This window comes from Aspergillus foveolatus (assembly GCF_047715535.1).
Source record: "Aspergillus foveolatus strain CBS 279.81 unplaced genomic scaffold BDW70scaffold_13, whole genome shotgun sequence".
Taxonomy (NCBI): domain Eukaryota; kingdom Fungi; phylum Ascomycota; class Eurotiomycetes; order Eurotiales; family Aspergillaceae; genus Aspergillus; species Aspergillus foveolatus.
Window position 1 is genome coordinate 432041 of NW_027396077.1, and position 23018 is coordinate 455058.

Genomic DNA, 23018 nt, shown 5'->3' on the forward strand with positions numbered 1-23018 from the left:
CTGATTGGCTGTTCTGTTTGGAAGTAAAACAAAATACATACTTACGCATCGTCTTTATACTCTACATGCTCACAGTGTGATTATCTATATTGCCGCAATATCCTCATTTTCCGTTGTTTGCTACAATACCCTCTTGTTGCTGTTTTTGAGTTCTCCTTGCTGGGTTAGTAGCACCTGGTGTTTCATCTACCCTGAGATTGATATATTTTGGTTGTCGGATGAGTTCTTCAAGCATACTTGTATAATGACTATCCCACATTCTTAGGGGCCTGGGCTTTTCCATCCTCGCCATTGAGCTGCTTAAGCACTAGTTCTCACACAGATACCCGTCGGCAGGTGACTTGCCCTCCGTAGACGTTGGGACCCGCTTCCATCCACCTCCACCCCCGGTCTATTCATCCACCGTGTCAGACGTCATCTTCTTCGCTTCAAATATCGATGAGACGAAAGGTCGAAGAGGCATTTTCCGTTCCTTGCCAGGCCACAGGATTATATGGTAAACGTAAGGCAGATGGACCAGGGAAATGGAAGCCACAGTCCCACTCCAATGGCATGATGGACGAGAAACTCATACAGGGATCTCAAGTATCGCCATTCTTTAGTACAATCCACGGACAACCTGAAGAAAAACAGTCTTACCAGCCGCTGCCAAGTGCGCAAATATCTGTCTCGCCTACGCTGCGGAAAGAGGACTTTGAAGATGATATTGAGCTGAGTGCTTTTGGTATGTTATACCGCTGATAGCCTTTGCAGCTGTTTCTAGGAAAGGGTGGCTGACTGCTAGAAACCAATAACCAAGACCTCGAACTGCTCGCTCAGTCAGATAGAAAGGTGAACAACTACGGTAGCCAGCCCCCGCTTGTGTCGAATACTGGGTACTACTCGTACCAGCCACGGGACGCCCAACCTACGAAAATTGTTTCCCCTTACTTTAGTGGTGAGTTGCTGTGAGCTCATACATTCGTGCAAAGTATTAGGGCCTTGAGAGTTACAGAACATAAGCTGAACGAGGCCCAGATTCACAGGTTACGCCGCATCAAAGTATAGCCTCCCGCTTATCAAATATCGGTACGAGAGATGCCTCAAGCCCGTTGGCACGTACCGGAGGAACGGATGGCATATCTAGGAACCGAGATTCGGAAATGCACAAGATGACCGAAATCTTCCACCCTCAGTCCACGGAGAGGGACGTACAGCATTTTCGATCCAGTACTAACCCTGCCGCCTCCCATGACCTGACTAAGTCGTTCAGAGATGTACCCACGTCTGACCGAGGTATTGTGCTCTTGTCGGTGCGTGAGCTTCCAGATAACTACCGGCCACTGTTTAACTTCCCTGTTTTCAATGCCGTACAATCGAAGTGCTTCCATACCGTTTACAAGAGCGACGATAACGTGGTGATAGCTGCCCCAACGGGGAGTGGCAAGACGGTCGTCATGGAGCTGGCGATATGTCGTCTACTGAATATTCGCAAAGATCAGAAATTCAAAGTTGTTTACCAGGCTCCGACGAAATCTCTCTGTTCAGAAAGATTCCGTGACTGGAATCAGAAGTTCCACGCGCTTGGTCTTCAGTGCGCAGAGCTCACCGGCGATACGGACCATAGCCAGCTGGGAAATGTCCAGAACAGCCAGATAATTGTAACCACTCCGGAGAAATGGGATAGCATGACAAGGAAGTGGAAAGACCATATTCGACTCATGCAGCCCGTCAAGCTCTTCCTCATTGACGAGGTACATACACTCAAAGAGGCCCGTGGCGCGACGTTGGAAGCTGTTGTATCGCGGATGAAATCGATTGGGTCCAATGTTCGCTTCGTTGCGTCGAGTGCAACGATTCCGAATTCTGAAGACATTGCGACGTGGTTGGGGAGGAATGCTACTAGCCAACATGTCCCGGCACACAGAGAACACTTTGGAGAAGAGTTTCGCCCGGTGAAGCTGCAGAAGTTTGTCTATGGGTATCATTTTTCTGGCAATAACTTCGCATTTGATAAGCTGCTTAACTCAAAGTAAGGCCGAGGTCCTGTCTTTGCGTTTATTACGCAAGTGCTATTACGCAAGTGCTCACCATGATACAGACTTTCTAATGTCATCGGCATGCACTCAACTAAAAAGCCCATAATGATATTCTGCTCGACAAGGAACTCCACTGTCTCCACTGCGAAGGAACTTGCACGGCTGTGGTCTATGTCCAGTCATCTAGTACGGATGTGGAAGGGACCGAACAAGCCGCTACCGGTCAAACATGCTGATCTTAAAGGTATCTCTTCTCATAGCAGATAATATAGTTCTGTCCTGCTGACTTGTGTGCCGTACAGTAACCACTGCTGCGGGTGTCGCGTTTCACCATGCTGGCCTCGAGCCCGAAGACCGACACCTCGTCGAAAATGGATATCTGCAGGGAAAAATCAATGTCATATGCTGTACATCGACACTCGCCCTGGGGGTTAACCTTCCATGCCACCTCGTCATCATAAAAAATACGGTAAGCTGGCAGGACGGCTGCGGTCAGGAGTATTCAGATCTCGAAGTTATGCAAATGCTTGGCCGAGCTGGTCGGCCACAGTTCGACGACAGCGCAACCGCGGTAATATTGACGAGGAAGGAGCGGGTTAGCCACTATGAAAGGCTTGTATCCGGCTCCGAAAGCCTCGAGAGCAGTTTGCATCTCAACCTTATTGAGCACCTGAACGCTGAGATAGGGCTAGGGAACATCAAAAGTACTGAGTCCGCCGCTTCCTGGCTTGCAGGCACTTTTTTATTTGTGAGGTTGCGAAGGAACCCAACATACTACAGGCTCAAAGAAGGTGCCAATCGCAACGACACGAACGAGATGCTTCGACATATCTGCGAGAAAGATATCAAGCTTCTTCAGGAATATGGATTGGTTGACACTAAGAGTCTCAAAGCTACGCCGTTTGGCGATGCTATGTCCCGTTACTCTATACGATATGAGACAATGAAGACGCTGATTAAGATGAAGCCGAAGTCAGACATTGCTCAGATTGTGAGTCGTTTTTTAGCCAATGTTGAAAATCATATTGACGTTTCTAGCTGGCAATTATCTGTCAAGCAGAAGAGTTTCGTGATATCCGTTTCAAAGCTGGAGAAAAGTTACTTTACAAGGAGATCAATCGATCCAAAGACATCTGCTTCCCAGTAGAAGTGGATATTGTACAGCCGGCCCACAAGATATCTCTGCTTATTCAGTTCGAACTAGGTGCTGTCGAATTTCCCAGCGGCGAACGATTTCAGAAGCACAGATGCACTTTTCAGCAGGAGAAAAATATCGTCTTTGCGCACGTCAACCGAGTCATCCGATGCATAATTGACTGTCAGGTTTACCTCGAAGACTCAGTAACACTCCGCAACGCGTTGGAGCTCTCTAGAAGCTTAGCGGCAAGAGTCTGGGACCACTCGCCTCTTCAAATGAAACAAGTTGAGAAAATTAATGCCGCCGCGGTGAGGAAACTCGTGGCTCATGGGATCGATAGTATAGTGGCACTTGAAAAATCGAAGCCGCACCTAATCAATATCGCCTTAAGCAAGAATCAGGCTTTTGGAATGAGCCTGCAAAAACCTCTGGCGGATTTTCCGAAATTGCGCGTCTCCGTCAAGATGACGGGGAAGGTATGAGGACGTCACGATTGTAGATGGAATCTATTGACGTATCATAGGATATTCAGCCTGGCCCCTCCGTTGGAGTGAATTTCAAGGCGGAAATTGCATTCATGAACGAGAAGTGCCCGACATTCTTCCAGGGACGGCCTGTCTATGTCTGCTTTGTTGCGGAGACTTCTGATGGCCGCTTGATTGACTTTCGACGAACAAAGTATATGATTCTTAGTCTTTCCAAAGCACTTTGATACTAACGACCCTAGCGCAACTGAGCTGCAGAGGAATTATGAGATACCGTTGAGTGCTGAGCTGAAGCACCAGGATGAGAGTATTACTTGCCATGTTATGTGCGATGAAATTGGTATATTTTCGACCATATAATCACATTGTCCTTGAGTTATTAATATTTCTAAGCTGGAACCTCACGAAGCACGACGTTGAAGCCGGCCCTTCCACGATCTTGTTTTCATAAATCCTTAGCGAACAAAGACGCAGGCCAGGATGTTCACGACGGTGAGGGCTTGAGGAATACCAACAGTACTGAGAAGGAGTCAGCCGGCAAAAATAATCTCGGACGCTTGAATACCGATGAGCTGTTATTTGGGGAGTGGTTAAACTCAGGTAGTCCCTCCCGGAAACGTATCGGTCGTGTGGGTTTAATGCATTGCAGGGCTATTGGACGATTGGGACGACAAGGACGTGGACTCTAAAATGCAAGAACAAACCAACGCTACGATCCCGCAGAAAATGGTCAGGAGTAATTCAGGTATGTGGTCGGACTCAGATATCACTCAAAGGCGCATTGGATGTAGGATTTAACGCATAGAAGAGAAATTAATCGCCGACTGGGGTGATCTCGCCGTCGAGTTTGAGCCGTGTGTGTTAGTTAGTGCCGCACCTCTGCAGAAAAAGGCATCAAAGAACAAGGATGAGAAACAAAGTACGACAACAAAGAGTAAAGGGAATGCGGACAGAGAACCCCAAAAGCTGGACAACGGTCGTTGGGTGTGCAACCACAGATGTAAAGATAGGACATTGTGAGATACCCATGACATCTTTTAATGTTCGAGCTAAACAGAGCAGGTGCAAGCATCTTTGTTGCCGAGAAGGACTGAGCAGTCCTCCAAAGGTCACGAGGAAGAAGTCCGACGATTCCCATAGCGAAGCAGCAGAGTCCAGCCAGTCGAGGCTAACGGGCAATGTAACAAAGAAGGGCACAAAACCGAGGGTGACAAAAATTGCCAAACAACCGTGCAAAGACAGTCTAGGACTGCTAAGCTCGACCCAGGCATTGATTCAGCAGCTGCAGCGGTCAAAGGTGACGGGCGAGAAGAACCCTACTCCGGCTCCGGCAATCGTTGACTTTACCTCGAGTGATTACGGCGACGAAGACTTCGACGACTTACCCTCCCCATCACAGTTGCTACTGGGAATTGACATCTTTCCAAAAAATCGCGACTCTCAAGATCGAAACCCGCAAAACGGATTGAATGACACTTCCGCCGTTCAGGACACTTTCGAGCTCGGAGACAGTTGGGTAAACGGCAATATTTCTTCGCTGCAATCACCTTTGGTGCAACCACGCGCAGAGGAGAATCATTGTGCTAAGGCGTTCCTGATTGATCTGGTTAGCCCCGAACCTGAGGGAATGTTTTCCGTGCTCCCACGATTAGACGGCTGTGATGGGCAAAAGCGGAAATTTACAGACAAGGGAGCAGCGTATCATAACAATAGGAACAACAAGAGAGTAAAGAGCTGAGGAGGCAAAACAACTCTCATGGAGAGGTTACTGTTGGGAAGCACGAGGATCCCGCACCTGAAGCGAGTACTGACGAAGGTGGGAATTCTAGGATGGGTGACGTACCAGCGGAGAGGGAAGGCATCGATCCAGCACTTCTGAATGAGTTTAAAAGACATTTTTGAATTCTTCTGATTGCTAGATCTGCAGTAACTGCCGGCTTAGCTTGAGGCAAGGAGATCTCGCTTCTGTTTTTGTGTTTGTTATGTGGTTCGGGATATGAGAAAACGCTTGAAACTGTAGTGAGAGGCCTGTATACAAGGAACCTGCCCAACATTGAGAAATTAAAATGCTTGTTGATTTTGCCACCAGATAATGTTACAAAAATATGAGAGTTCTAGGTGCTCCTTGTTCCAGCAATGTGGGTTAACTAGTAGTTTCTCAGCATCAAAGCCAGCCAGTAACTGAGTGCGTCATCTTGAGTGAGTGAATAGCTCAGTAATAACACAAATACAAATGTAATCACTGTCTAGGGGATTTATATGACCTTGGAAGGCGGAGACTCTGCTCACCTATTCTTCATATCCCATCCTTCTCCATAACACTCATCTATGTCCAAGACTGCAATCACAGAGATCAGAACAGACAACGTGAGCACACCCATGCTTTACAGAGCTTGCTCTTCAGTTTGCACCCCTTATCAAGAGCAGCGCTCATTCTGCTAGAGCTGGCTAATATGATTAGACTGAAACAGGTGTCTCTTATCTCATCTTTCCCTAACATCTCACTCAACTACTCTAACAACCTTTCAATTCTATCATAACCCACACTCGCCTAAATTTCTCAGTATAGGCAGAGTTACACCTATCTCGTCAGTTATTCTCAGGAGTTTTGCTTGCCAGAGGTAAGTGGTTTTCTCATAAGGAATATGGTTGGTCAGTGCAGTGTTGTATATCCCCTCTCGGCGCATCAGGACCCCTGTGCACCAAGCCTTATTACGACAACACCTCTTTGTCTTTGCCATTTCACATACTAGATGCCTTTGGTAATGGTCTTCAAATTTTTTTGTCACATTGACTTCACTTTTTTGTTGCGTTCATACTAAAGAAGACTTCTTTGTCTCAATGCTCATTGATCTTTGTGATGCAGATTGGAGCAACACAGCACATATCCTTATATTGCGGATTTGTCGATTTGAGAGAAGAATCGATTACTTGACTATGGGGAAATTGACTTATTCAGCAGTAAGTTATGCTAAATCCTGATTGTATTTCAGGCTTCTGACTGATAGGTTCCTACAGAGAAAAATAGGCGGCATTAAGGCCGGCCAGGTTGTCTCTAAGGATTTGGTAAGTCCACCAAATTCTTCAGTTCGCCTTTCTGTTATCGTAGAGAAGGAAAGACGAAGATAAAAACTGACAATAAACAGAAGAAGCGCATTCCTCCTGGCCTCGGATCCAAAGCCGCCGCTCGCGACCCGACTCTCGAATTAGATTTGACCGGCAAATGTCTAACCGACGAAGGCTTCGCTCAGTTCATCGACGACCTGATCGAATGCATTTGTTACCGCGATGAAGCGCATCCCGTTGGCCTGGCAAAGGTCACTGAGATTCACCTCCAGGGGAACAATCTCACCGTTTACTCTCTAGCCAAGCTCGGCGAGGTAATTGCGAAAAGCCCAGGCGATCTCCGCGAGCTAGACCTTTCTAACAACGACATTCGCGTGGTGACTGCGGAAGAGAAAGCAATCTGGAAGTCGTTCCTATGTTGTTTCAAGAACTGCTATGTCCTCATGAAGCTAGATTTATCGGGAAACCCGCTCGGCGTTACTGGCCTAGAAATCCTAGCGAGCGTCTACATCAAAAGTGACCTTGAGTACCTTGAAGCCGATGCAGATGCTATCGTTCGAGAGAACCTTGGCCTCGCTTCTGACTCAGTGCTCGCAGAAGAGACCGGTGCACTGAAGATCGTTGAGAACAGCTCGAAGGAGAATACTGATCCTCGCTCGGGCACGGGCCGCTCGAAGAAGTCTCCTAATAAGGGCGGAAAGACAGGTAAGCAGAATGGTATGTGCTTCTTTCCTTTGTCCATCTAATCATGTTGACGCGATGGTAATGGGTGGATGGTATTGCAGGGACGCCTACTGCCGTGATTCCAAGTAAGAACATTAGCTTCGCCGATCTCAAGAAATACGCTTGTACCCGTGGACTCCGCTCCGTGCCCTACTTTATATTATCAAACCTTGAACTCAGGACCAGCAGCGCTGTACACCTTTCTCGTATGCTCGCTACCCAGCGCGCCTCCGAGCAACTCCTCACCTTCCTGCCTCTAGCTAAAGCATCAGCAATTCCAGAGACTGCTGAGGAAGGCAAGAGTATCATCTGGCAGCCAAACGACGGGTTGGGAGCTACCGCTAAGCGACTCCTCGAAGTTACTGAATCAATCCTCGCTCAAAAAACTAAGGCCCAAGCTCAAGAAGTGTCTGATGGTGATGACAATACTTATGAGAGAGGCGAGGCTTCGGAAACTGATGAAGATACTAAGCGCAAGGTGCAAAGTAAGCTGGCACTTGAATTCACTCGTCTTACAAAGCGTGTACGTCTTGAAGCTCTCAAGCAGGAGGGTGCTTGTGCTAGCGATATCGCCATTACTGCGCTTCAGATGATGGTTGTTTCGCGCGCTCTTCTCCTGGAGGATCGAGACCGTGTGGTTGAGGTATCCAAAACCGAAACGGCCGAGGCGCCCGCAAACAGTGAAGGCCCTGCCTTTGAGGGACGGCAGGAAGAGTTGCAGGAACAGGAGTACGCCTTGGAAGTGGAGCCAAGCGTTGAACAACCTCTCTCCCCTGTTGAATACCTTCCCGAGCCGCAGTACACTTTTCCTCAGTCTTTTGCTACCGGGCCATTTCATCCCCGTGCCAAATTATTCGACGAGGAGTTCCCGGCCCTCCAACCTATCCACCACGAACCACTCCGGCTCTTGACGAAGCCTGCAACTCCTGAGCCTGATGTAGATGAGGCCGTCGCGCCCAGTGTGATTACAGGCCCCAGCTCTAGCCCTGGTTACCCAGCTTCCTCTGAGAACGGTACCAAGGCAAACGGTGGCTCTGGCTCTTCCCACCCCATTCGTTCGGGCAAGGGTAACTCCCGCTTTAGTGTCGCGCAGAAAGCACGCAAGAGCTCCTGGCGCTTTAACCTTCCCACTGAGGTCTGGCAGCGCATCATCGCTGACGCCGTCGGGGCTGACGGTATCCTTGACCAAGAGCAGCAGCAACGTATCATGCAGTATGCCGCCGATTGGGATGCTGTTGCTTATGAGCTCACCGTCAAGGGCGCGGAAGACCATCAGCAGATTTGGAAGTTTTTGCAGACCGTCGGTTGCTTCACTTACTCGCCTCTAGCTTGAGTTCGATGCGCCGCCAGGCTAACCTCGTCGTTGGCCTGAAATAACATCTTGTTGAGTTAGACTGGCTGAATCTTTCCGTCAAGGGACTGCTGTCTCTCTAACTTGGCACTACTTCTGACTCGCTTCGATGTCGATATCCATTGATTTTATCCCATATGTTCAGTTGCGCAGGAGAAGGGCAAATCTCGGAGCACTGAGAAGCGACTCTCAATTTGAGATAGATCTAAACTTCGGCATCATCAACATCTTCTTTTCGTGTGCATTGCCGAACTTAAACCAGCTCCGCTGGAAGAGAGAAGGAAACAAGTCGCATCTGAATTGGGATAGGGTTGAAATTGGGATTATATGTGTACTCAATGCTTGTACGTAGCTAATGCAGAATATGAGTCACAAACGTAAAAGACTCTTGTCTCTTTAATCGGATTAGAAATACCGTAGCTGGATAACTCGAAACTGCTTCAGTCTCCCCTACCTAGTTTGCATCGCGACGTCATATGTCGCTGCTGATAAGGATTGATAAAGAAGCCCCACGTGATCGGACAATATCCCCCGCAATTCAAATTTCATGAGACCCTTTCAATTCCGCAATCTGCAAATCATACATTCGTTTCGTGACATACACTCTTTCCCAAGCACACAGGATATAGTTTCCGGGTTAGTTTGCGTTGTTCTATAGGCCGTGACCTTTGACATTCGAATCGCAAAGCATAGACGAAATGATTCGTGCAAGACGAACAAACACCGCAGTTCCGATAGAGGACACTTCCAACGCCCCGTCCACGTTCACTGACGGCCTCCCGCTCCCGAAGCTCATCGCGTTTGATCTAGACTATACTCTTTGGCCCTTCTGGGTTGACACCCACGTCACCCCCCCCATCAAGGCGCGCGACAACAACTCCCGCTGCACGGACAAGTAAGCGCTCATTTCGCGACTCATTTACTTCCCAATTCTAACGATGAATCTTCCAGGTGGAACGAGTCTTTTGCCTTCTATCCACATGTGAATTCCATATTAACCAGCTGCAAATCCCGCTCGATTCCACTAGCGCTGGCGTCGAGAACGCACGCCCCCGATCTCGCGCGCGATATGCTGAAACAGCTGCACATAATACCCAACTTCAGCGACAACCCGTCTGCGAATAAAGCACGGACGGTTCGAGCTCTAGACTACTTTGATTACATCCAGATCTTCCCGGCCACGAAGACGCAGCATTTTTCGCGGATCCACCAGGCGAGTGGAATTGCGTATGAGGATATGTTGTTCTTTGACGATGAGGCGCGTAATCGCAATGTTGAGACGGAGTTGGGCGTGACATTTTTGCTTGTTAGGGATGGGATGACGAGGGACGAGGTCGATAAGGGTGTTTGGGCGTGGAGGAGGAGGAATGGGATTAAGCAGAACCAGAATCAGGAGGGTTAGGAGGAGAGGAGTTTGATACCAGATATCATGTGATGTGATATAAATACGATACCCTATGGACGATAGACGGATTTTTGATTTAGCACGAGAGCGTGTGGCCTGCTGCCTAGCTAGATATGCCAAGATCCTTCGCTCAAACCGCACGCAACTACCTAACCGGGGTCACTGCGCCCCGGACGCTAGACAGCAGCATTTTTATTTATTTATTTATTTATTTTTTTTTTTTTAGGGCAGTTAAACCGGTGCCCTTATATGAGTGCGTCTCCTTGAGCAAGCGCTCAGGGGCTAAGCCTTACGGACTTGTTTAAATTGTAAAGGCTGAACATCTCGCCCCATCGCCTCCCGTCTGGTCCATGCCGGTGCCGCCATGCGCAACACCCGGCCTCACGAATCATTATGAAAACAACCAGAAACTTGCTTCCAGACACCATATTTGCGGCTGGGCTTTCATATCGTTTGAATGCAGTCGTTACCATTGGAAGACTCTGACGTTGTTCCTGCTAACATCGCTCAGAAATACACGCTCAAAACTGCCACGCATGTGCATCAGCACTCGACAACACCTACCGTGAGAAGCCAGGTTGATCTAGGCCCATTCTTCACCGGCTACATGGCTAACGTCAGCTACATTCACATAAAAAATTGATACACCCTTCTATCATTCGTCCTGAGCGACATCATTGATGTCAATGGCCGCATTTCCATGAATGATAACGATGAAGCGGCCAGGCGTCATGGATTCTCTCGTCCTTCGTGATGTTCGATATGTTATCTCACATGGAGCTGCACCTTCATAATGTTCCTGATGTTTCAGTGCCGAGCATGGAGACCATGGAGGTGAGCTTAGTGTCTTCGTCCGGGGGCAATTTGGATTTGTCTGCGTTAGTTGAGGCCGGAATTTATGATTGAGAGTCCTTAAGCGAGGTACGACCTCTTCACCTCAAACATGCAAGAGGGGCTCGCCGCTTCTTCTGGCTTGCTAACAGTGTCAACATGCAATCACTGAAAAAAGCCATATCGAAGTTCATAGTCTGCACTGAAGCCGGCAGCAAAGTGGACTCTCCAAGGTCTTCTCGACTCTCCATGAGGCATTGAGTCGGTATATTCATATGGAATTGCCGAGTTCGTGATCCTGTTTCTCTTTGAATCTATCCTGAAGATCTCTAACCCTGCAATTGGAACCAATGCACTGTATATTTCCCCCTGCTCACAACAGTTGACAACTTGAACATGACCTCGAAATGGAGGCACTGGTGATGGTTCCTGAAGACAGAATGTCAATGACAATATTTATAGGGGGGAAAAAGGAAATGAGCATGGGATGGGGTAATGTTTTAACCGATGATGGGCTTGAAGGTGTCCCGCCGTATTCGAACCGCCCGAACTTGTAGCAATATATAGTGTATAATCTATTCTAATGACACATTTAATGCACGTCTACGGATCATCGAAGTTTAATGATGCTCTAAAAAAGATCTTCGACCTCATTCTTCTCAAGCACCAGTTGTTCCTGAAGAAATCTCGTAATTTTCGAAGAAACCGAGCAACAATCAAGCCTAGGTGACGCGCTGCCCATCCAAGATATTGAGTTCGTGTCATTCTCAGTCCGAGTCTAATTAGACATTAATACTGATATAATCATTGATAGTTGGAAAGACTCTGTTTAGTCAATGAGCATCAGCGATGAGTTAGGAAGTTGATGATTGACTGGGCTGCTCTTTGGGGCACCGCTGTTATGTGTTATCGCTATGTCATTCACTATCCACGCTTTTTCACAATGTTCATTCTCTTTCTCAACAAAAATTTCGTCATAAGGGTGAATGCTTGGGTCCCTCTGTTATCATCGCCATCTCCAACTCTACCTCATTGAGCTACAACTTCGCCTTCAGCATTCCATCTCTTTTTCCATACCAACACCCAGAACGACCGCGAACACGAACAATGTCCCAACCAACCCATAACTCATACCGTGGCCATAAAACATATAACAAACACACCAAACCCCCCTACAACCACGAATACCATATGGGCCACGGCGCCCTCGGCTTCGTGGACGCAGTAACAGACAGCACAACCGCAAAACTCGTCTTATACGCATTGAAAACTATCTCTCTTGCTCGCAGCCCGAAGCGCCGAGATACCGACTGCCAGAGTCTTCAAACTGAACTCTCCAAACTCGCGAGTTTCGAGCATGAGCACATTGTGAGACTGATTGCGACGTACGTCCATGAAGATGCATACAGTCCGACTTTCGGTATCGTCACCACGCCACTAGCCGAATGTGATCTGGAGGATTACTTCGGGCTGTTTTGGAATGAGAAGGGAAAGAAATACCATGAGGAGTCGTCTGGGTGGTTTGAATGTCTGATCAGCGGTTTGGAGTACCTGCATAACGCCGATGTTGTGCATGGCCGGATCAATTCGAGAAATATTCTCATACAGAATGGGAATGTACTTTTTACAGATTTTGGGGTCGAGAGAAAGTATTGGGAGACTGACTCTGTTTGCGGTCCGAACAGATCGACGGTGGATTATTCGGCGCCGGAACTATGGAGGTGCGACCATGTTGGACGGACGCCCACAAAAGCAGCGGATGTCTTTTCTCTCGCAGCAGTATTTCTAGAGATTCTGATTATTTATTGCACACCGAATGCACTCCACTCTTTCCGGACGCGTCTAGCACATGCGCAGAGCGACAACAAACACCAAGCCCAGAGCATCATGAACATTAGCAGCAAGACAGAGAACCAGAACCTGCATCTTTCATATTCCGCCGGAGCAACCACAATACTCGCCCTCCGCATAACCCGCGGAACGGTAATCGGCACCGTCTCGCCCCTCTCCGGCGAGTTCAATTCAGTTCTAGACCTCTGCGAGGAGATGATGAATTTGAACCCTCATTCTCGCCCGTCAGCCGCAGACCTAGGCTGGTGCTGGTCATACGGGCATTTCCTGCCGGCTTCCTCATGCGGCGTCACGCATTACACGCGTTATGAACTTCCGAAGACTTTAGCTGAGCCGGTGGTTGGGACGAGGATTGAGACGGGCACCGCGAGCATTCTGGAAAAAGCATTGGAGGCGCATGAGTGGGCGAAAGCAAAGGCGGTGGTTTGGTTGAATAAAGTACCGCTTTACGATGGGAGGATTATATTGCAGATGGCGAGGGAGAGGGGCGATAAGGAGGTGTTGGGCTTTCTGGAGAGGTATTTGATAAATAATTTTTGAGATATTTGAGCTTTGCATACTAGATGCTTTCCAACTCGTATGTCATTGTGGCGTTACAGCGAGGAAAGGAGATGGTATCGAGATTATTAGCTGTCCTATTCATGTACAGACGCCTATTGTTCATGTACACGCTTGCAGGTTTGAATCTTTGGCGTTGAGGTATCCGTGGACAACAAACACGTCTCGCCTTTGTGGTTGAGGAATGGCAATGGCACTAGTAATGCCACATCATGATGGCGCCCCGAATGGGCACAGCACGCTCTCCGGGTGCTTCGAGCTTCAACGAGAGAAGCTTAACCATGCAGCTATGCGGACAGTTGCCGACAAATAATAACTTCCTACTGGATACCAAAATCATAATAATGGAGGCTGAACGACAACACGCTGGGTTGAAGAAACTTGGCATTGATCCCACGAGGAGCTGTAGTCAGAGCCAAAGTAGTCAGGAATATCTCTGATCGTTCTGCTGTTGAGTTGTTGAAAGAGAAAGGGAAAGGTGGTTGCCAGAGAGCTTTCACAGAAAAGCGTGTAGGGTTTGGGTATGTAAATACAGCCCAGCCAGATTCAGTGACCACACACCATCAGGAGGCGGTAGAAACGATTGAGTAAAGGTGGAATATTCAAGTCCATCTAATTAGCTTCGTTCATACTAGAGTACTGCGAATCAAACAGAACCGCTGGCAACCATTTCCTGACAACCCGGAAGCAAGGCCGATTGTGCATACACCTTGCAAAGCTCAGCGCAGCCTCAAACGAAAGTTCACTACACTTGATACCTAACCACCTGTCTCCATTTAGGCTAGACTTTTGGTTAGTGTTATATGTTGTGGCGTAAGGCTCGGGTCGGATTGAGAGTTCAACATTCATCCGCTGTAGGCCCTGGAAAGCAGCCCAGTTGGAATCGAACGCACCCTCGCGGTGCGGCCAAGATAGAAGGAGGCCAATCGCACGACGTCGAACACTGTAGTCGCGGCACCACATGGCCGCATAGTATAGCGGAGAAAGAATACCGGCTTCCAGAATTACACTCGGCCGTGCCGGGTACTTATTCAAGAGCTGCGCGACCATTGTTAAATGAGTTTCGTACTCCGGATTGTAGTACTCCAGGACAGCCTCATTCCGGATGAGAGCGGTTTTGACTTGGAGAGCGAGGCTGCAGTACAGAAGACGCAAGACATCTGCGCCTCTTCGCTCTTCTAACGCTAGGTTGCTGGAGGAGTGGAACGGCTCAAACCGGTGGCCGAATATGCTGAGCTGAGATAAAATCTGCAATTGCTTGTAATTGAGGAAAGCATAGTCCGAGAGTATCTCTCTTTCTGACAGATCTTTGCACAGCAATATAAAACGAAACGCAGTGCTCGTCAGATAGTCAAAAGCTTGACGTGTCTCATTAAGACTGCTGAACGCTCCGAAGTCGTTGAAAATCCCTGGATAAGCGCTTTCGCTGTTGGTGAGTTCCCCGCGGACACCGTACTGTAGCGACTGCGATTCGAGGTTGGCAAAGGCGGCGACTATGCACGGCTCGATAGGTGTCTCGGAAGAACTCAAAGCCTTCGCCTCGTTCAGAATTCTGAGGCCACTCCGGAGGTGCAGAAAAGCGTCATCATACTGGCCGCGCAACAGCTGTGTCATAACAAACAACAGACAACACAAAAGCATGACCTCCCGGAATCGCGGATCCTGCGACGATTGACGCCGACTGAGTAAAGCGAAGGATCGACCGCATTGCTCAAGCGCAAACAGATGCCACTCGTTCCGCAGGTCTTGTCCAGGTAAAGGCATGCCGTAGGTCTCTAAATCTTGGTGAACGGCACTAAAAGCAATGACAGCGTGGTAAACCGCGGGTTCTGACTTGCTCATATTAAGGAGGTGGGCCTGCCAGAGACGGGAGTCGAACGAGTCCGAGAGTACTAAAACTGTGCGATGCTGGAAGTATGAGTAGCATCGCCGCTCGTCTGTGGTTATCGCCCACCGAAAGCTGTCTTTTATCGTCAGCGTCAGATCTTGCAGCTGTCTCTTGTCCTTTCGGATGGCAAGTTTGGAGCGAGGGAGTCGTTGGAGATCATAGTCGCAGGCGCGTCCTGTACGCGCGCAGTTTTTGCATACGACAGGAGTTTCATCACACTTGATATGGCGTAATCTTCAGATTCAATCATTTAGGAGCTCCTGAGTCCGACTGATTTACAGTGTACTCACCGGCAAGTCCGACAGCCTGCCCGGGACTTCTTAGTGCCGCCCCTTTGCCGTTTGGGTTCCAGGAGCCCCCGTGTGTGTGCCATTGAGTTTCAACGCAAGTGAACACAGGAAACAAACATAAGAGCTCAGTATCCACGGCGGATTCAACGTACTCAAAGAAGGAGAGGCTCAGCTGAAGGGTCTGAGTGGAAGTTGACTGGCCAGCCTAGTGCACTGGGTGGCGTGGCCGTTATTAGCACCGCCAAAGCATACTGCGTAGCCTGACCTGCATTAGTAACATCCAATAGATATTCCAGTATCTCAAAGCTAATCCCTTACCGGCTAGGTCCAGCGAACGAAGCAATAACCTATCAACAAGCCGTTGACAGGGTTCACATTGATAACCAGCCATTACTGGTACCTAAGACCGACGGGGCCTAACCTGTATGCGGCCGAAGAGGGCTCAAGACCAATCGGACAAAAATACCCCGAGATAAGGAACAAGCCCGCTGGAGCTGCTGTTGAATTCTTATCGAAGCGGTTAGAACAAAGGATGAAGGAGAAGAATCGAGACCTCTTGCAGTCCAGGCCTAGTTGTAGCTCCCATTGAGGTCACGTGAACTCGCCGTAGAACGGCGACAACAACGCCAAGCCAACATCGTGAGCAACCAACAACCAACAGACTCAAGGCTCCTAGCTTCAATTCCTTCCATCGAAAAACAACAAACAGTAGCCATGGACACTAAACCACCCCCATCCTCCTACTCCTCATCACAACATCTTCGCCCCCCTCCACACCATCGCCCCTCTGCATCTCCAGCCTCCGCGCAAACCCAAGCCCAATCCGCGGGCGCGCCCCGAATCCCTGCAAAAACCACCGCCGACCCGAGCGCCGTCATCGCCGAACAAACGTACTTCTGCGGTCCTTTCTCCATCTCAATTGGACGCGGCACAATCATCCACCCGCGCGTAAGGATCTGCGCAACAGAGGGACCCATAAGGATTGGAGACGGATGCATTATCAGTGAGAAGAGTGTTATTGGGACGTATCCGCCGCCAGCAGCTCCAGCGGATTCTACGTCCAGTGGCAGTGGCGGCAGTGAGGAGGAGAAACCGATCGTCATCTCGAATAATGTCATCATTGGTCTGCAGGCGGTCGTTCATCCGGGCGCAAGGGTACACTCTTTTGCGGTGGTTGATAGCCAGGCTGTTATTGGACGGGGCGTGGATGTTGGCGGGCATGCGAAAGTGTGTGCGAGGTGTGAAATTTTCCCAGGTGCGAGGGTGAAAGAATGGAGTGTTGTTTGGGGAGGAGGGAAGGGGACTGGGTTGAAGACGAGAGTGAAAGCGCAGAAGAAGGTTGTTAGCCCGTTTGCAACGGGGGAGAAGGGGCTTGAGGGTGTGTTAGAGGGGAAGGCAATCGAGGACGCGAGGTTGGTGGCGGTTAAGAGAGAGAGGGATGCGCTTTCGAGGCTGATCGTTGGGAAGAAGAGGTGATAATATGACCACTCTGAGGATTCTGCTGGCATTACGGCGTTCGGGTTTATCTTTTGAGTGATTAGCGTTTCGCATTTCAGTATACCCAGTTAGAATGTCCAAGTTTCTGTTTTTCTTTTCTTTTATCCCTACCGCATTGACTTCCACAGACCCATCGATATCATACTATTTATCTTCCGAAGAAAGAGACACTCCACGATAACCCAACTTTCGTGCATAGCTCCTCTAAGGCTTTCTTATCATCCTTCGACGCCTCCAACTTAACTCCATGAACATATTCAATGTAATCCCTCCGGTTCCCCGCCCCAGTTGCAGCGACACCCTCCTTGGGTATCTCCCAGTACAAATGCTCTGTATATTCACTGGGTAAAATCCCACAGTCAAAGGCGAGATAGCTTTCTTCCCCAAACCCAATCCTGATCTTCTTCTCCGACTCAAACGGAGTCGTCTCATCCTCCCACCAGTTTGGTGCATGCCCGTATCGGAAATCTCTCAAATTCACCAACTTATCCTTAAATTCTCGGAAATAATCAACCCAACGCGTAGCATAGGATGTGTATAGTTCGTTTTCTGGTAAGTGTGGATGAGGGCGGAAGGCATCAGATGGAAGAAGCGTCTGGCCCTGTTGAACTGAATCCGAGTTAACCGCGGCTTCGTGGACTATGGCGCAGTCGTCGAGGTAGAGTGCTGTTAGGGTTGCAGCATGGGAAAGGATCCAGTCAAGTTGGGAGTCGTGGATGAAGGTGTGGTTTCCGAATGCAAGGGTCTTCAGCTTAGGGAAATGCAGACCCCTAAGGTCGCATTTCGGGGTGAAGCCGATGTAAATGCTGGAGTAGAGGGTGAGGTGCTGGAGATTGGACAGGCATGGTTCTAGCCAGACTGAGGGCAGTTCGGGGAAGAACTTTTGCGGATTCTCTCTCTGTCTCAGCCAGGCCCAGTTAGTTCGCTTTGTACACGTGTTAGGTGCTAGGTGGTAATGAGACAGACATCATAATCCGAGCTCCCATTCATCCCTCGATTCACGTTGGTGATATTCAGCCGGAGGGACTTCAGCCTAAGCAGGATCTTGTTCCTGTTCGCGACAACTTCGGGGTCTCTCTCGTCAACGTTGTACATGTCTCTCAGGGCGAGTTCCTTCAATCCAGGGATCGCAGCAAGCGCTTTCAGACCCTCTTGCATTACTTCTGACCGGAAAGATTCGTCCTGTTGGACATCGTCGTACTCTTCAGGACATTCCCAGTGGAACCGTACGGCCGCACTTTGCAGCTGGGGCATCTCCTTTAGGTAGCTGAATAGTCGGGATGCTACATCCTCTCCGTCACCGTACTGAGAATCAGGAGGCTATGCTGGCATTAGTCATTGTCCTTGTAGAACGAGGCTAAATAAGTCACATTTCGTGGGTCATACGTATTCAGATATATCTTATTGATACACGGAACGAGATCCGCCCTTCTGAGAATGCTCTCCAGGCGGCCGTAGCTCTCCTCTGTGGGACAGACGCTGAGGGTCTGAAAGATGCTCTGTTGGCCGATGGCCGCCAACCGGGGGGTTGTCAGCCGGAGCGCTTTTTGTGATTCTTGGTCTGCATAGGAGAAGATGTGCCTGATGATTTCGGCAGGGAGGGAGGTGAGTTCGGCCATCTTTGCACCGTGTTGAAGTGACATACAGAAATGGCGACTTTATACAGAGTCGATGCAGGCAGCGATGAGCTTAGTAGGTTCTGCCTGTGGACTCTGGAAGCCTAAACAAGAACGGGTAGATCCGGGCGAGCAGTCCCGCAATTACCCGAGCAGGACATGCTTGCCCTAACTCCGCTACAGAGCAATGATAAAACAAGGATTGTTGATAGTACTTGTACTGTAAACATCTGAAGTCACCTATTATAGTCAATCGGGAACAGTTATTTAAAAAGTAACAGCCCTTTATTTGGCTTTCGCGTTTCATGGTTAGTGTCAACGAAGGTAATTCTAGTTGAGCTGGCCCTGGAGCGCACTTGAGGTTGGCCGTTAATAATTCAACGCATTCAAGAATGGTTTTTGATGCAGATGGACAGGTATACCAACTCTCAGGAGAAGATGATTAAATAAGTCTGGCAGCTTAGATGAAGACTAACTGTGAGAGAATTCGGCCGTCATTTCGCCATAATTCTGAGATTTTGAACAATCTACAAACATCCTTTACACTACTCAAAGATTTACATCACAAGGTACCCATTCGTGGTCAAGCTAACTTACTACTCCCTTACTATTTATGGCCCAACAATAATAAAGTTTTTTCTTTTCATTGACTCGGCGATCTTATGGAGGCAAACTTGCAAAGGATTCAGGGCTTTGATTTATTTCTTGAATCGGTTTCTTAGACGGCAAGTGAGAGAAAGCTAACTCAGTGTGCAACATCTCATACAATCCTTGCCAGAGCGCTTCTAGAAATACAGCAAGACAGCCCCGAGGTACTATGGACTGCCTTTTGAATATAGCCGGGACCGTTTTAAACTGGAATACACGTATCCGATACAACGTTGAATCCGTCAATAGAGACAACCTGAGCCAGGAGTTCCAGCAACTGCATATATCTCCGGGCTTCTGTCGGCAAATAGCAGCACAGAGGGGCTTGTCTGCCTATGGAACAGAGTGCAGTACATCTCTTCCTAGCAGCGGCACGGAGTCTAGCAATGAATGGATCCCCCCTGGCAGCATGAGAGCGGAACCGTCCTATAGCCCATTAAGCTACAGAAAGATGGCCACAACTTCAATCGACCTGCATGCCGGAGACGTTTACCATTCCTTCATGCCCGTTGGTCGGCGAATGTCCCTGGGATGAAACCAGAGCGACAGCATCTTAAGCTTCGTGCGAGACAGACATTATATTCTCCGTCCTGAGGTGGTGTTGAGTATTTTTTACCTGGCGGATCACCGGGGAGGCGTAGTACCGCAAGGCCTCCCGGAGAACATTTGTGGTTATAGAGGCGGCCACAAGGACGGAATTTGGGAATAACGTGGTGCTGGATGTTATGGTTGCTGATGGGAACTTGGAGGGGAGGGTCGTATGGAGGGCTTTTGGACGGCCGTGACGTTGAAATATTTTATCTGGTCTTCGGTTGATAGATGTGGTGAGCTTAGATGAGTTACGTTTAATACAGAGGCGCATCGATTGAGTATGGGGGGTGATGTGGTATAGCATAGATATAGGGGTGTATAATGGGCTAGAGTGGATATAGAATGAATAAAAATATACACAAATGGGACGCAGTCACTTTCAAAGCGTGGTATATTATGGTATCATGAAATGACTTTTCCGCCAACCCCGTAGATTAATTACATAGACACTGGCGTAAGCAGCCAAAAGCTGGAGCTCATTGTGTCCCTCCGGCAAGATCAAGGCTAGGCTTGGATCTTATGCCCTTCTCAAGTGGCCATTATGGACGTCGAAGATTCAGTAAGGGAAGATCCGTCCGTACCTACTCCCTCTCCCACAGCGAATATGCAGCACCATTTGTCGTCTCGATCCTCGTTGTAATCGTATTCTGCACCGCCGAGCCACCGACGTAGACACTCGCGGCTGCAGGTGGGTACAACGGACTTCCTGTATGGCTACTTTGTGAAAACATACTTGCACTTGGACTTGCCCGTGGCGGTTTAGAGATCGGATGAGCTTTCGGATACGCATTGCGCGAGGTCGCTGGGTCGTTGCAGGTCGAGCTCGAGTCCCGATATGAAAGAAGACTATGCACCGTCCCCGGCCTTGAAAAGCTATTCTTGGGAACGTGGTATGTACGCGACCCGTAGAGCTTATCCACCTCTTCCAGCGTGGTTGGGGACTCGACTACCGTCACTCCGTCCGAGTGCGTGTCGTTCGTCGACGCCGAGGCGAGCTCGAGATCAAGCCCGTTTCCTTGACGGCAGTCAGACCCAGCGCCAGCGCCGGGGTTAAGAGTTATGGAGCTGCTGCGGTTGGTGTGGTCTCGCCCTGGGAGCAGGTCAGCCAGGGCGTCGAACCGGTAGTGGAACCAGTCTATCCAGCCGAGGATCATGGTGTACCGGGCCGTGCAGCCGATACCCAAGACGCCGCAGGACTGACGATCTGATGTTAGTTTAGCCATTACAGTGGTACGCAGGGAATTGGCAGGGAGCCAGGGACATACAGCAAGCATCACCAACGCTGCAACAACACTCTTTTGGCTCGGACCTATAGAGCTGGCCTCGTCCCGGCAGGCATGTTTGTCCCCTGCTTCGCGGACGAGACATTCAACCCACGGCTTCAACTCTTTGGCGCTGTACTGGCTTGGATCGCCCCATCGCAGGACCTCCTGGGCCACGTAAACCACATAGATGAGAATCAGACAGCAAATGGCAATTGCCCTCCATTGGAGCTCCAGGATCTGCAATATATTCCGTCTCATGGCCCTTGCCTGCGCGGCACACGAAAGCGGGTCACTGTCGTCTGATCGCTTCTTGAAGATGGAGAACCGCGCCGTCCCACCTCGAGTCAGCACACCGCGGATAGTGTACACCATGATGAACATCTGGATGACCCAGGATATGAATGCGAAGCCGATGAGCGGGCCCCAGAAGGAGCCGGCGCTGTCGGGGTAGCTGATGTAGCACATGTCGCCCACCTGATACGAGACTCCAGACACGCCGAGGGAGATTCCGAGCAAGCCGAGGGAGCCGCCAAATATGCTGAATAAGGCCACCAAACGGAACCGTTTGCCGGGCTGGATGTCCCAGATAAGCTGGAGGTAGAGGGAGAGAGAGCGGAAAAAGCCTTTCAGCATGTTAGTCCTGGACAGGCTAGTGTGAGTGCATGGTGGTGCGTACATCCGATGACAAGAACCCAGACGCCATAATGTATCAATGAGCCGGTAAACGCGCAGGCCGTGTCGGACAGCCAGTCATTGGGCGTAATGGCGTCGTGGCAATGGTGGTCGGAGTTTCCGAGGGGGATAATGAATGCGACCTAAACACCCGTCAGCACCAATCAAGCCAGCTGGACAATTCAGCGGTTTAGGGTACATACCGACATGAATATAAACCCCATCAGCGGGCTCGACGTCAGATAGTGGCGCTGAGTGTCTTCAACCGGAAGAAGAATGTACGTCAACGCAGAGATGACCATGAGAATCAGTACGGCGAGCGCGATCCAGGAGAGGACTCGGCCGTCGAAACCTATGGCGCATTAGTAACCCCGGTTTGATGTCTAAATGCTGAGCCGCACCGTCAGAATACATCCAGTGCGTGATCGGACACGGAAAACAGCAGGAGACGGTCTCATGGTCGATGATGTGAGGCGTGCACCAGCGGCCGGCAAGATCTATAAGCTGACGTTAGAGCTTCATCCGCCGTTGATAATTGAGGTAGTCCAAGACCAACAGCCACCAGTGTCGCCTATCGAGAGCTCAGCAATAAAGGGCGCAGGACATGATGTAAAAGAGCCGTTCGAGACCATGGCCATTCTGCGACAACGGTGTAGTGCGCTTGTCAGGGGAACGGTCGCAAGCAAGACCATCAGCGCTAAAGTTGACCAAATCATACATTAGTACTGCGTCGACATTATCATAGCTGTTACGGACGCAGGTATGGGCAGTCAGAGAGCCGTAAGGCCTCGCTGCTGACTGAGGCGCGAACGCGATGTTTATGAGATTAAGATTGGGGGTTCGTGCTAACATCCAGCCTGCGAACGGGGCAGATGTGACGACGGGCCAGACAACAAATTGGAGCAGGCCGGACGGCACACTGCGGTTCAGATCTGCCCGTGATTTCGCTTGAATGGACCAGGATCGTGCTCTCCCCGCAATCCTCCAGCCGCTAGGGGAGACTAGCCATGGGTGATGCGCCGGCCCTCCGCGGCGCTGCCTTGACTCTGACACCATGATAGGCATCCCCGGATTCTTACGAGTCAGGGCCTTGAGTGCAGACCTGTCGAATTCACCGATAAGAGA

General features: G+C 49.6%; 8 protein-coding genes across 8 annotated transcripts; 5 read left to right on the plus strand and 3 right to left on the minus strand.

Annotated features, from left to right (window-relative positions):
- Positions 1-438: 438 nt before the first annotated feature.
- BDW70DRAFT_166488 (putative DEAD/DEAH box DNA helicase (Mer3)) lies at positions 439-5379 on the plus strand (the record flags this gene model as incomplete). Its single annotated transcript, XM_073741996.1, has 13 exons — positions 439-724; positions 785-937; positions 1018-2011; positions 2081-2262; positions 2321-2415; positions 2500-3009; positions 3057-3632; positions 3680-3834; positions 3884-3981; positions 4116-4241; positions 4291-4386; positions 4447-4560; positions 4640-5379. 13 exons carry the CDS (start codon positions 439-441, stop codon positions 5377-5379), a joined length of 4125 nt encoding a protein of 1374 aa, XP_073597875.1.
- A 590-nt stretch (positions 5380-5969) lies between these two features.
- Positions 5970-8892, plus strand: BDW70DRAFT_166490 (uncharacterized protein; the record flags this gene model as incomplete). The annotated part of the gene is made up of 6 exons (XM_073741997.1): positions 5970-6008; positions 6304-6307; positions 6508-6602; positions 6660-6707; positions 6788-7424; positions 7493-8892. 6 exons carry the CDS (start codon positions 5970-5972, stop codon positions 8761-8763), a joined length of 2094 nt encoding a protein of 697 aa, XP_073597876.1. The 3' UTR covers positions 8764-8892.
- Positions 8893-9209: 317 nt separating this feature from the next.
- On the plus strand, positions 9210-10425 carry BDW70DRAFT_132890 (Mg-dependent acid phosphatase). The gene is made up of 2 exons (XM_073736233.1): positions 9210-9676; positions 9733-10425. Exons 1-2 carry the CDS (start codon positions 9480-9482, stop codon positions 10181-10183), a joined length of 648 nt encoding a protein of 215 aa, XP_073597877.1. The 5' UTR covers positions 9210-9479; the 3' UTR covers positions 10184-10425.
- Positions 10426-12044: 1619 nt separating this feature from the next.
- On the plus strand, positions 12045-13523 carry BDW70DRAFT_166494 (protein kinase family protein). The gene has a single exon (XM_073741998.1). It carries the CDS (start codon positions 12125-12127, stop codon positions 13406-13408), a length of 1284 nt encoding a protein of 427 aa, XP_073597878.1. The 5' UTR covers positions 12045-12124; the 3' UTR covers positions 13409-13523.
- A 429-nt stretch (positions 13524-13952) lies between these two features.
- BDW70DRAFT_21093 (Zn(II)2Cys6 transcription factor) lies at positions 13953-16297 on the minus strand. Its single transcript, XM_073743504.1, has 3 exons — positions 15923-16297; positions 15605-15864; positions 13953-15548 (listed from the first exon to the last, which is right to left on the minus strand). The coding sequence occupies exons 2-3, from the start codon at positions 15685-15687 to the stop codon at positions 14039-14041; spliced, it is 1593 nt and encodes a 530-aa protein (XP_073597879.1). The 5' UTR covers positions 15688-15864; positions 15923-16297; the 3' UTR covers positions 13953-14038.
- On the plus strand, positions 16032-17192 carry BDW70DRAFT_21101 (transferase hexapeptide domain protein). Its single transcript, XM_073743505.1, has one exon. The coding sequence runs from the start codon at positions 16319-16321 to the stop codon at positions 17078-17080; it is 762 nt and encodes a 253-aa protein (XP_073597880.1). The 5' UTR covers positions 16032-16318; the 3' UTR covers positions 17081-17192.
- A 57-nt stretch (positions 17193-17249) lies between these two features.
- Positions 17250-18720, minus strand: BDW70DRAFT_158308 (uncharacterized protein; the record flags this gene model as incomplete). The annotated part of the gene is made up of 3 exons (XM_073740490.1): positions 17250-17999; positions 18068-18421; positions 18472-18720. 3 exons carry the CDS (start codon positions 18718-18720, stop codon positions 17250-17252), a joined length of 1353 nt encoding a protein of 450 aa, XP_073597881.1.
- Positions 18721-20409: 1689 nt separating this feature from the next.
- BDW70DRAFT_166496 (uncharacterized protein) lies at positions 20410-22195 on the minus strand (the record flags this gene model as incomplete). Its single annotated transcript, XM_073741999.1, has 4 exons — positions 20410-21152; positions 21222-21844; positions 21898-22036; positions 22097-22195. The coding sequence occupies 4 exons, from the start codon at positions 22193-22195 to the stop codon at positions 20538-20540; spliced, it is 1476 nt and encodes a 491-aa protein (XP_073597882.1). The 3' UTR covers positions 20410-20537.
- Between the last annotated feature and the right edge of the window lie 823 nt (positions 22196-23018).